General features: G+C 41.3%; 2 protein-coding genes across 2 annotated transcripts in view; one reads left to right on the forward strand and one right to left on the reverse strand.

Annotated features, from left to right (window-relative positions):
- Positions 1-13,635, forward strand: part of LOC146634319 (protein NLRC3-like) — a 580,191-nt gene that overhangs the window by 431,417 nt on the left and 135,139 nt on the right. The gene's annotated exons all lie outside the window — the stretch shown is intronic.
- On the reverse strand, positions 6,901-7,784 carry LOC146634325 (uncharacterized). Its single transcript, XM_085376871.1, has 3 exons — positions 7,660-7,784; positions 7,320-7,415; positions 6,901-7,067 (listed from the first exon to the last, which is right to left on the reverse strand). The coding sequence occupies exons 1-3, from the start codon at positions 7,762-7,764 to the stop codon at positions 6,903-6,905; spliced, it is 366 nt and encodes a 121-aa protein (XP_085232997.1). The 5' UTR covers positions 7,765-7,784; the 3' UTR covers positions 6,901-6,902.

Here is a 13,635-nt window from a genome sequence, read left to right on the forward strand (position 1 = left end):
TGACAGGGACAGTGTTCATGTTCATGGACATCAGGACAAAAACAGACGATGGAAACCTGCCAGATTTGAGCTAAACTGCTCGTTTCCATGTGTAGTCCCTGGGAGGTCACATGACCAACAAAGACACACAAGCTGTGTCCCAAAACGTCGGCTGCATCCTCCGGAGGCCGCATTTGAAGGCCGATGACGTCACAGCCAGGCGACGAAGGCTGTCCCGATTCCTCGACTCCTTCAAATGCGTCCTTCATTCCCCCGATTTTGAAGGATGGGTCGGGTGTGTCCTTCGTTGCCCACCATATCCCAGAATTCATAGCGCGGCCCAGCCAAATTTCAGCTGCCAACAATGGCGGCCGCTACTAAGTTTTAAAATTTAACGAGGGAGTACTACTTACTTACAATGAATTCCTTACACTATATAATTTTCCCGTCAGTGTTGGGGAATTCTCAATGGTGCTTGGTGCCATACCCTCAGGGACTTTAATGTTATATAAAAACACTGACAGCTCAATATCTGCCTCAGTCACTCTCCCTGATCCAGCTGAGTCAGCAGTGGGAAAAATCTGCTTTTCACAGGAACTTGGTAACAGCAATAAGAGAATACGTAGTTTATTCCAAGAAGATATCATGTCTCTCCCATATATAGAATATCTTACTGGAACCGACATGTTCCAGATATCACCTGGAAGACAGTCTGGATGATCCCATAAATATCTAATTGTGAACAAGGTGAAGGAAATCTCATATAAAATTCTTCATAAATGTGACCCAGCCAGTCACTATATGGTAACATTTAAAAGAGACATAAATACTAATTGAACTTTCTGTGGGGATCATCCAGAAACTGTGGCACATCTCTTTTGGTTCCTCTACACAGAGATTCTGGAAGAATTTAGCAGTTTTGTTATTGTCCATATTTTAAGGGAGTTTTCTTTACGATGGAAAATGTTTTATTCTTTTTCTTTAAGTTCCCCAGGAAGAATGATAAATGTTTTTTATAAAAATTTGTTAATACTTTTAGCTATTTTATATCTATAAATGTAAGTTTATTAATAAAACACCATATTTCTGCCTTTTTATAAGGATATGAATTGTACATACAATCAATTTCAGACTCAACCAACAAAAAGCCTCTCAGAACAATATTTATATGTTGATTTTTTTCGCCTACTCATATCATCATTTTTTTACTCCTGGTTCTGTATGTTCATGTTCTGTTCTTTTGTAAACTTCATCTGTTTGTATGTTGTATACTCATTGTGTTTAAATAAAGTTCGATTTAAAAAAAGGTACGTTCTAAACGAAGCTTCAGACGTCACTGATCACGTGACTCTGGCCAAACGAATCAAGCCTCGACACGGTGCTTCTGAAGCAGCGCGTTGATCTTTCTGACACACGCACCGGAGCGTCAGCTTCAAGCGGACCATCACTACGTCTCACATCTAAAGGTGTCAAGGTAACTTTGAACTGAGTTCAGTCAATCTGGAGTTTTTCCAAGTTTTCTGTTGCTCTCTGTGAGAGAAGAGCGTTAAAGGCGGGGCTCTCCAGAGTCCAGCAAAACAGGAAACCACAGCTGGGTGTGTGTAAGTGTGCAAACCAATAGAATGCATCGTGGTGGGGGGGGCATCACGGGCAAGAAAAAAATAAAATAATCGGTCGTACCCATGCTTCCCCGACGTCATGCCAGCGCATATTGGGAAATTCGTAGGCACCGATCGGTTTTCTATCAGCCATTTGCTGGGAGTAAGGGCGCCCTCCGTTTGCGAGGTGCGCCTGCTGCTGGCGGCACAGGGAGGAGAGGGCGGGGCGGCGGGGAGTCTCTGGCTGGCTGGAGCGGCATCTAATAACCAACTCGCAAAACAAAATAAAAACAACAAACAGATATTATGATACAGACTTATAATCTGCACCCATGTTTTTTCTAAATTCTATAAAGTGAGCGCGAGAGCCCTCGGTGCGCCTGCGCGCTGCTGAAGTCAAAGTAAACTTTATTGTCATCTCCGCTACAGACAGTCCAGCATATAGAGAGACGAGACGACGAGGCTGCAGTTACAGCGGTGCAAGTAAACAAACAATAAATATAAGAAGAGTAAGAAAATAAATCTACACTTTAGGACTCGGGGTAAAGGATCAATAACAATTTAATTTTATAATTTACAGTTTGATGATTTAAAGTCTCACACAACCCGTCAAAAGGGGCGGGGCCGGCTGCTTCCAAGTAGAGCACATTTCATTTATAATGATGTAAATCCAAGCCCATCATGGATTCACGATCTGAATCCTGGGTTGTGTGAAATCCCAGAAATCAACCTTAGACAAAGTGAATCTGTGAACTAAGGTGTAGGTCTGTTAGGCAGGGCTGTGCAGAGAGGTTTAAAGGGGCGGGTGCTCAAAGTTAAAAAGGAGCACATTGAACCAGGCTGAATAACAACAACACACATTCATCAAGAATCTAATATGGGAAGGGCAGGGCTGTGTTGGTCTGAGACTGTAGACATTAAAAAGTCCACAGGAGAGATGGTAGCTGATTAAACAAGTGTCATGAGATAATAACAAAATGCAAAGATTGGTGACAGCGCTTGGAACCATAAGGCAACAAAAACTGTGAGAAATAATTTAGGCTCTGCCTGTGAATCACTCTTTGCTTCTCTTCTTCCTTCCATCCCATCATTTCATATATCACTCTGCACTTGCTGTCTATGTGAGAACAAGGCACAACTTGCTATTGCAATAAACTATAATCTAATTATCCACACCTAACAACTCTTGCACTTAATCTATAATAAAATGATGACAGAAAAATGTTATAGCCCTGCCTTTAATAGCCTCACACAGCTCCTACTGTTTCCTCCTCATGTCCTTACCAGCCATGTCTGCACAATGTTATATCATGAGTAATATTTTTTTTTAAATCCATCTAAATAAAACACACAGTGACATTTTAGACCTTCTTCAGAATACTGTATATACTATGGGCATCACGGTGCTGATCCAGAATCCTTACATTATTATTCATTACTAGAGCTACAATAATAAAGCAAAGAGGAGGGGGAAGTAATAAATATGAAATAATGTATTTATGATGATTCCATTTGTTTCACTATCCACTCTGTGCAGAGGCAAAGCTTATTACATGTTTAAACTGTAGAGATACAATCATTTTACTGCTGTAAAATCCAAATTTTGTCTTATTTAAAATATAAATCTAATATAATCTGCTTCTTAATGTATGTTCTTTAAAAATGTTTTTAATATATTATAATTATAATAATGCATAATTATGTGGACATGCATATTAGATGGTTTTTTAGTGAAATATAATCCCTCCAGAAAGGCAGGAAAAGCCCGGAAACTTACTTTAAAACTAAATATGTTCCCTAAAACGGTGACAGAGCTACAGACCCATGACAGCCTTACACAGGTAGCCAGCAGCTATGACCAGCACTACTTGTGCAGTTAATAAAAGGACAGATAATGTTTGTCGCGCTGTTGCACACACAGCACGCTCGTTTGTTTCAGTTCGTCAGTAGCAACAAGACAGCTTACCAACGTGTACGTAATAAGCTAATACTCCTGTGTGCTACACACTACAGTGTGCGCTGTACACCTACAGTGGGGCAAAAAAGTATTTAGTCAGCCACCGATTGTGCAAGTTCCCTCACTTAAAATGATGACAGAGGTCAGTAATTTGCACCAGAGGTACACTTCAACTGTGAGAGACAGAATGTGAAAAAAAAATCCATGAATCCACATGGTAGGATTTGTAAAGAATTTATCCGTAAATCAGGGTGGAAAATAAGTATTTGGTCAATAACAAAAATACAACTCAATACTTTGTAACATAACCTTTGTTGGCAATAACAGAGGTCAAACGTTTACTATAGGTCTTTACCAGGTTTGCACACACAGTAGCTGGTATTTTGGCCCATTCCTCCATGCAGATCTTCTCGAGAGCAGTGATGTTTTGGGGCTGTCGCCGAGCAACACGGACTTTCAACTCCCGCCACAGATTTTCTATGGGGTTGAGGTCTGGAGACTGGCTAGGCCACTCCAGGACTTTCAAATGCTTCTTACGGAGCCACTCCTTTGTTGCCCAGGTGGTGTGTTTTGGATCATTGTCATGTTGGAAGACCCAGCCTCGTTTCATCTTCAAAGTTCTCACTGATGGAAGGAGGTTTTGGCTCAAAATCTCACGATACATGGCCCCATTCATTCTGTCCTTAACACGGATCAGTCGTCCTGTCCCCTTGGCAGAAAAACAGCCCCATAGCATGATGTTTCCACCCCGGCTTCAGCAGCGGAACACGTCTGGCACTGCGGGACTTGATTCCCTGCCGTTGTAGTGCGTTACTGATGGTGACCTTTGTTACTTTGGTCCCAGCTCTCTGCAGGTCATTCACCAGGTCCCCCCGTGTGGTTCTGGGATCTTTGCTCACCGTTCTCATGATCATTTTGACCCCACGGGATGAGATCTTGCGTGGAGCCCCAGATCGAGGGAGATTATCAGTGGTCTTGTATGTCTTCCATTTTCTGATGATTGCTCCCACAGTTGATTTCTTCACACCAAGCTGCTTGCCTATTGTAGATTCACTCTTCCCAGTCTGGTGCAGGTCTACAATACTTTTCCTGGTGTCCTTCGAAAGCTCTTTGGTCTTGGCCATGGCGGAGTTTGGAGTCTGACTGTTTGAGGCTGTGGACAGGTGTCTTTTATACAGATGATGAGTTCAAACAGGTGCCATTCATACAGGTAACGAGTGGGGGACAGAAAAGCGTCTTACAGAAGACGTTACAGGTCTGTGAGAGCCAGAGATTTTCCTTGTTTGAGGTGACCAAATACTTATTTTCCACCCTGATTTACGAATAAATTCTTTACAAATCCTACCATGTGAATTCATGGATTTTTTTTTCACATTCTGTCTCTCACAGTTGAAGTGTACCTCTGGTGCAAATTACTGACCTCTGTCATCATTTTAAGTGGGGGAACTTGCACAATCGGTGGCTGACTAAATACTTTTTTGCCCCACTGTACTTACTGGTTTTGTCGCATCAGTCTGTGTCTCTGAGTTAACTTGTGTTTCTCCTACAGCTCTGGACCGCTAAAAATGCGCGTGCTCTTTGTGAGCTCGTTCCCGGCTCGTAACCAGCGCGTTCTGCCGTCAAGGGCGATCATTGGTTAAATGTGATCATGTGACTGATGCAAGCCAGATCCTTTTATTTAGCAAAACTGTGATTAATAGTTAAATATTATTGTTGAGGGGCACAGACAGGACTCCGCACGCACACACACATAAAAAAAAACAAAAAAAAAACAATTTTTAAAAAAAAAGTTGCCTCAACAAAAGGGCACCTTGGGCACCCATCAGGAAAGGGGCGGGTGCTCAAGCCCCTCTAGCCCCCCCCCCTGCACGTGCCTGCTGTTAGGTTAATTGTGCTGATCCTCGGGTTGGGGGATTTGCATTTGTACTGGAGCGCAAAATTCAAACCAATGGAAGATGGACAACAAAAGTTCAAAGCCATCAGGTGCTCAGGTTAGAAAAAAGAGAAAAGATGCAGGTAAGCAGACGTGTGATTGGATAATGGCAGGTCATCCTGAACCAATCAGACTAAACTCCAAACAATACATTACACTCTAAGAACTAAAACTGATAATTACTTAAATATTTTGGTGCAACACTTTTACACTGAGTAAATGCAAAAACAATCACATCTCTTAAATACACCTTATTAATTGAGTAAATCCAACTAAAATGGAATAAGTTGTTATGAACAATTAAAGATGTTACAGTAACATACAAAATTGAGTAAATACAATTGAAAATGTAAGTTAAAACAACAGTAACCAAAAGTTCAAAGTACATAAAATATTAATTAGGAAATGCTGAAATGCTTGGCACATTTAACCTACACCATTACAATTATTTGTTTTTAAATAATGGTTCAATTTACTTAATATTTTTAAGTTAACTTAAGCAAAAACGTTAATTACAATTAAGTTTATTTTATATACACACACACACACACACACACACACACACACACACACACACAGGAAAAAAGAACCACGTCAGTTCAACATTGTTCACAATGATTTATTTTAAACAGTTTTTTTGTGAATCACACATTTAGCAGATTCCTTCTCTGAACACAGTGAGCTGAAATCTGTTCTACATTCAGTAGATAAAACTTGGATAAAATTTCAGTCACAACAGCCTTATATAATAAAATTGCATCCAAATTGGCATGCTTGATAAAACTCTGTAAAACTGGCATATTGATGCTAACAACAAGAAAAATGTACCTGCCATACAAAGAATAAAAGTGGCTCAAGTGAACGCAGTGCTTTACCTTTTCAGAAAAGGTCAAATGACAAAAATAAAATTAAGATCCCAAAAAAAATATAAATCCTGAAAAAAAACAAAAAAAACATTTGCACTGTGACATAGTTTTTGAACATCTTATTTTGATTCCAAAAAATTGGGAAGATTATAACTAAAGAGTGACCAAAAAACATCCATAATTTAAATAAAAAGGTTTCAAAAAGGATTGCGCTAAAAAAAAAAAACCATACAGAAGATACTCTCCCATTTACACCTTAATGTGAATCTGGAAAGTTAATACAAAAACACAGTTTATGGTACAAACATTATTTATGAACAGGAATGTCAAAACAATGTCGCAACTGAACCTTTTGATGAGCATTACATGTCACTTAACAAGTCTAACACTTTAAGAACAGCCCTGTGAAATTTTGTCTACAATGAACAGAGGTCATTTTTCAGTCTTTGAACCTTGACAGAAAGGTTTCCTGGATCCAGCTCCATGAACACTTTTTGAAATGCTTCAAATGTGCATTTGAAATTCTTGGGGTATTTCAGATCCAGAGCATAGCACAGTCCCAAAAGATATCAACAGGCTTTGCTCAGATTCCCAAGTTTGCCCAGAACAGTAACGCCTTCAATAACAATACCCACATCAGTAGGTTCGCCTGACCTGTCTTGATTCTGCAGCAGGTAAATCTTCATCACCTCCTCAGCCAAAGCCTCTTCAACAAAGACAGCATCAGCACCGTCCTTTAAAAAGAGAAACAACTATTTTAAGCTCACATATTTCCAAACATTGAAACAAAAAGTTTCATTTGTATGACATCACCGGTACTCATAATATGTAGACACTGTGCTCCAAAATCTTATAGCAATAGCAAATGCTATTCTTTTGTATGCTTTGAAGTGTTTTTTTCCCTTCTTTAGAACAGTATCTTAAAACTTTTCTATGATCTCACAAGCTAAAATAAACTACTACTAAAACAGATTTATTGCACCAACCTCAAAGGTTTTGATTAAGGCACTTGGATCCTCTCCCAGATGGTCAATGAGACATCTGATGATGACTTCTCGTTTTTTCTCGATGGAATTTCCACTCTGTAAAACAGGAAGTCTCAACTGAGGCAAAATTTGCACATTTAAAGCATGACTTACCATTTCTAGCTTTAACATAACTATTTTTTTTCTGTTGTTGACCTGTTTTCACACCCACCATCAAGGTAAGAACACCTGTGGAACTAAAATATTGAACAGAAACCTAAGAAAAGCCGTTTTTAGTGGAAGGGCCTCTTCAATGCTGTGTTGGAACGTTTTTGTGGTTAGAAAATGCAATCTTCCTTACCTGAAGCAGAAGGTTTAACTGTGCCCTGTGGCGTTGTCCAGCAGCAGCTTTCTTGGCTTGAAACAAGGACAGGAGTTTGGATGAATACAAGTCCAACGATGACATGAACTTTGGTTCAAGGTTCAGGGTCGTGATCCTATGAAACTCTGCACTGACCTGGATGGGAGAGGAAAAAAAATCTGAAGGCCAAAATTCTGATTCAATCAAAAAAAAAAAAATCTACCATTTTTTGCAACCTGGACCTTATTTTCTAACATGCAAAAGATTAATTTACGCATCCAGACATAAATCCATATAAGTGGAGTTGTTCAGTATGCAGACTAAAACCTTAACATAAAGTATTATCTTCCACTAAGCTTCTAAATTTTATGTTATGAATTGCTTGCACTATTTCCCTGTGAGATTGTATAATCTTGGAGGGAAGAGGCGGAGCCAGGTTGCCCAGGCAGCGATGCGAGAGGAACATACCGCTGAAGTGGTGCACATATTCAGAATCGTGTCAGCGGCTTTACAGAGAAAGCCTTTCAGCTCCTCTGGCAGCTCTGCTTCCTCCACCTTCCTGGAGATGACAAACGCTAGCAAGGCAGTGTTGTTAGTCAATGCAGCTGACTGAACAGTGCATTGATGTGCACGATCAGTGAACCTTGCTATCAGCTGGTCAAGTTTGGCGGGATGGGCCGGTCGCTGTCCAACGACCTTGGTCATTTTGGTGCCGAAAACTGAAGCGAGGCTCGGCTCTAGAGGGAGAACAGGCGGAAAACTCCGGTCTGTGAAGCCCTAGGTAGAGACCGGCGCTCTAATCTTCGCTGGCTCTGCTGCTGCCTCAGAGAGGTAGGTCATCACCGCCGGGAACTGAGGCCAGATGGGATCTGGGCAATGAGAGTGAGCGGAGCCATACCTTCCCGCCAGATCATCAGATGGGGGTGGAGCAGGCTGAGGGACGGGAAGTCCCTTCTCACCAGCTGCCTCCTGGATGATGCCAGGCAGATCCAGGAGCAGCGCACCAACAACTGGGAGCGGCGTCCTCGCCGACATATGAAGGCCAGGGGTGGATGAGCGTCCGCTCATCCGCCTCCCTTCTGTCGCCAGGCTGCCCAGCTGGGAGGCAGTGGAGCTGCCACCACTGCCGTTTACCTCACGGTGGGTGGAATCATCCAATTCCGGCCCACCATCGAAGAACTCGATGGCTTCTTCCAGCGAATACCTCTATTAGCGGGAACGCCTCCTCAGCATCAGCCTTCGCTGCTTTTCCTCTGGCGGGAGGATCTAACAGGAGCGGCAATAGGATTAAGGTGTGAGGGCGAGGTCCGCATGGTGAGGACCGAGGCAGCCCACACAGACGGCATGTCGGTCACACGACATGATGTAGCCGGTCTGGCAGGATGGACACAGACGAATGATCTTGCTGGACATCTTCTGGCTGGCTGAAGAAAAACGGTAGAGCCGATTTCCTGGTCTCACCGTAACTTATACTAGACCAGGGTGAGGCCCACACAGCAGGTGGGCGTGGACTAAAATACTTCAGTGCTGCGCGCACAAGGGGAATACCCACTTAAAGGGCTGCGCCAAACTCATGGTGACACTGGATGACAGACCATGAACTCATCGATATATTTGCCGAACTGAAAAATTCTCAAAATTTAGATTTGGCATTTGTATGACTAAAATAACCCACCACAAAACCAGTATAAATATTTAGGTGGTATCACCATCCACTACTCAGCTTGTATAAAACAATATCATATCCTTCCAAAATTTAACACATCAAGTCCTCTGAGTAAAATTACCTGCTTTACTTTGTAGTTGATGCAGATTTTTTTCTCCTGGTGGTGAAGATGGTGCTGAAAAAATACAAATCAAAACTTTATCATTACAAAACATGTCACTGAGTAATCTGCCATAACACCAATCTCTTATAAGAAAATTTAGCTTGGATTGAAATAAACATTTATTTATGTAAATTGGGAGTAACTAGGCAAGGCAAGGCAAATTTATTTGTATAGCACAATTCAACAACAAGGTGATTCAAAGTGCTTTACAGAGACATTAGAAACAAAAACAAATAAAAGCATGATTTAAAATTGATTAAAGCAAGCAAACAAGCAAACAAACAAACAAACAAAACAGTATATAAAATCAAAACACATAAAATCACAACAGTAGATAAAACCAGTAGTTAAATGTAAGTTTTGAAATTTAAGCTTAAAAGTGTGGATTTGGTGCTTTATTCAAATGCAGCTGAGAATAGGTGAGTCTTCAACCTGGATTTAAATAAACTGCGTGTTTCTGGAACTATACTATACTAACCAACTATATACTAACTACAGTATACTGGAAATGATGGCACTTTTGGCTTGACCAAAAGGACCAAAGCTTTTTTTTTTTCATTATTTTCTGGGATCTGAAAGGAAGTAGGGCCCCCAGTCTAAATTTACTTAAGGCCCCATAGTACTTTGGACCGGCCCTGGATGAGGTAATCTGCTGACCCGGGCGGTCCTGTCAGCGTTCTCTCAAAAACTGGCCCTGTTCGGGACAAAGCTGAAAGCAGCGTCTTATATGCTCTGAAAGACCCCACATAGAACAAGAAAGCTAAGCAGCATGGTTGCTGCTATGAACTGTTCCGCGGGCAGGTCTTCTTAGTTACCAAAGCCATTGATGACGTCTGTTCATCTCCTCCTGAACAACCTGACAGAGTGAGTCAGGCCGCGTGACTACTGCAGCTCCCGCACCGCGACTCAACAGGGCCATTTTCTAGAAATGTCTGAGCACACCTGCTTCCACGTGGTTCCTAAAATGCCCCCGATTAAACGGTCAGGTCGCTGGTACCGGGACATTCCGGTCAAATTACCCGGAACGCAGATAGCGACTCAGAACGTAAAAGGATAAAAGGGCGCGGTTTCCCGCCGCCTTTACTGGAAGACGGGTTGAAAACTTAAATTAACGTGCACAAACACGCCACCAAGTGAGCCACCATGACAAACGCTTTCTTCAGAATATGTTATAAAAGAACGGTGTGGATAAAGACAGCTAATGTAAGAATTGGTCACTTACCTGAAAACGTTACCAAGTCTGCAGTGGATGTGTGTCTGTCTCGTTCAACGTGCAGAAAATCTCCCATGAGGCCATGCTCCTCGCGTGCGGTACATGCCAAAGGTCATTAGTCTTACTCAAAGTTTTAAGTTAGTATTGGGGGACCAAATTATATTGATTTTGAACCATTAATAATTAAAGTTAAAGACAATGATAAGTATGAATACCAGTGTCTCAGTTATTTTGAGTACTTTCTATGAGATATATTGAGTAGATTTAAATAATGCACCCTGTGTTTCAAATACAGAATTTTTTCTTTTAAATAAACTTGAACAAAAGAGCTCAGTTCAACTCAAAAACTGGTGTTGAAAATTTAAGCATTCTTTTCAGTATTTTCAACTCAAGATAACACTTTTGTGATTTTCAGAGATTTAATCAAGGTCATCTAACTTAGAATTATAATGATATTTACTAAGCCCCTGAATAATTTTTTAGGATGTATGTTACAGATTTTAATATTAATTAGTCATTGTTACTTGTTGATTTGTCCTTTTCTCATTGTGTGACGAATTATGACGACTGTTTGGTAGCTGTTATTGTCTCTCTCTCTCTCTTCATGTGTGTTTCTCTGGTGAAACAATAGTTTTGTGTTAATGTTAGGGCTGCACGATTTTGCATAAAATGAGAATCACGATTTTTTGGCTTAGAATTGAGATCATGATTCTCTCATAACAATAAATAAACATAAAACAACAAATGTCTCACGTTTTGTTGTTGCAGCAAAATGTTGTCCTGCTTGAAATTCCGTCTCCACCGTTGCTCGACACTGCGTGTACAGAGCAGGTAGTGCAACAATAGAAAAATAGTTGCGGGACGGCACTGTGTAGCGTTTGTCTAGGGTGTTGATCGTTTTCCTAAATCCCTCGTTTTGCACAGTGTTGATGGAGCCATATCTTTGGTCAGGTGATAAGTGATAGCCTCCGTGATGTCTTTGTGCCTGCGGGAGTTCGACGTGTATAGGGAAGCGCTGTATAAGGTTCCCGTTATTGATGTTTGGGTGGTTGACCGGGACGGATTTTCTCCTGTCACTTTCTCGTCATCCCTGACGTGCTCCCCGTTGTTGTTTCCCTGCTAATTTTAGCATCACACGGCACAGCTTCTGTATCACGTGGTATAAGGCTCCGCCCTTGTCATTTGTTGAGCAGGAAGAGTGAGCGCTTGTTTTCATGCAGAGTACGTCCCGGATCAAAATGTGAAGTTTTACAAATCACCACTTCTTTAGTGAATATCATTTCAGTCTCAGACAATCTCGTTTCTCTTACAGAGGTTGAATGCACCTTCTGCGGATGGTGGTACCACACAGTGTGCGTGGACTTCCCCTGCACAGAAGGCAACTACAAATGCTGTGAATGCTAAATAAACAGAAACAAATGATCCCTGTTGTCTTTGCTTGATGATTGGTTTGAGTCTTGACAATCCACATTGCTGGCGTTGCATCTTTCAATGCCAGCAATGGCAGGTATCAGTGCTCAAACCTTTTGTGTTTGTTTCCAACAAGTTGCCCACCTCGGGAAACAAAAATGTGTTCTTTTACTTGTCAGATGAACATATGAGACACTTTGACTCTTCAGTGCAGTGTGGAGCCTAACAAAGATCTGTTTTGTGTCCCAGCTGATCAGCAGGAGGAGGAGAGTCTGACGGAGCAGCAGAGGAACATTTTCAGCTACTTGGACTCAGCTCAGCCACTACAGAGGAAACAATGAGCTCAACACAGAAGGTGACAGACAGAGCAGGACCATATGACCAAAGATATTTATCACCATATACATCTGAACATTTGCCATAACGATGTAGCTGACGATAGAATTGACACCAGACAAAATACTTTACAGCTGCACAACTTTATTAAAAACCCATCAATGTATTTTCACTGAAACAACCAGCTGTTGTTTATGTGCATTAAAGTTATATAAAAATGTAACAGTGCAAATGCAAATTCCTCGCTGACAGTTTAACCAAAAGGCGTTTCCAGTGGAAACTGGCCGACACATCCTGAGCATAACCATGTATAATATCCACTAAACTTCAGAAGAGGTTATACAGTCGTGGCCAAAAGGTTTGAGAATTGCATAAATATTGGAACCTGGAGAAGTTGCTGCTTAAGTTTTTATAATAGCATTTTGCCTGCACTCCAGAATGTTATGAGGAGTGATCAGATGAACTGCATCGTCCTTCTTTGCCATGAAAACGAACTTAATCCCCAAAAAGCCTTACCACTGCATTTCATTGCTGTCATCAAAGGACCTGCTGAGACCATTTCAGTGATCGTCTTCTTAACTCAGGTGAGAATGTTGGCGAGCACGAGGCTGGAGATCATCATGGCTGTATCCCGATTCAGGTTCTGCAGCTTTAAAGTCCTCAAGGGCCGCGTACTCAAAGACCGCTAAGGCCGAAGTGCGAGGCTCGTAGGCTCGTGAAATGGGACGTCTAGCCTCCGTCGCGCTGCCCAGGTTGCCTAGCAACCATGATACTAACAGCTGGAAACGTTTCATACAGCTTTGTTTGACAGAAATGAAGGAGAACATATTTAGTTCATTTGTTTCTACATGAGCTCTGTGTGATTTGATGAGTATCTGAGGCTGAGACCACAGGACTGTGAAACATGATTGTTGGGCTTCATTTCTGTGCTGAACAGTCGTTTAAGATTAGCTGTAAATAACAATTAGCTGATGTTGTTCATGAGACTAAAGTCAGTGTAAATATGATATGGCCAATATTATAGTTATTATATTAATCACTTCACTCACAGACAAGTATCTGTGACAGTGTGTATACAGATGTATCATATATAAGAGACAAATATTGTTCGTTTAATATGTTGGTACTAAATTTGGCTCAGTGCTTACATATATGTGTAAAAAGCAAATGTAGGAGCTGTGATAACTG

Source organism: Diplotaxodon limnothrissa, linkage group LG3 (assembly GCF_057381915.1).
Source record: "Diplotaxodon limnothrissa isolate DT_005_m linkage group LG3, D_limnothrissa_male_GT1.1, whole genome shotgun sequence".
NCBI lineage: Eukaryota > Metazoa > Chordata > Actinopteri > Cichliformes > Cichlidae > Diplotaxodon > Diplotaxodon limnothrissa.

Bases quoted from the DNA above. Each gene is read 5' to 3' on its own strand.
- LOC146634325 (XM_085376871.1), bottom strand. From the start codon at position 7,764: ATGTCATCGTTGGACTTGTATTCATCCAAACTCCTGTCCTTGTTTCAA. The intron at 7,416-7,659 runs GTAAGGAAGATT...CCTGTTTTACAG, and splicing joins AGTTAAACCTTCTGCTTCAG to AGTGGAAATTCCATCGAGAA. The intron at 7,068-7,319 runs GTTGGTGCAATA...CTCTTTTTAAAG, and splicing joins CCTTAATCAAAACCTTTGAG to GACGGTGCTGATGCTGTCTT.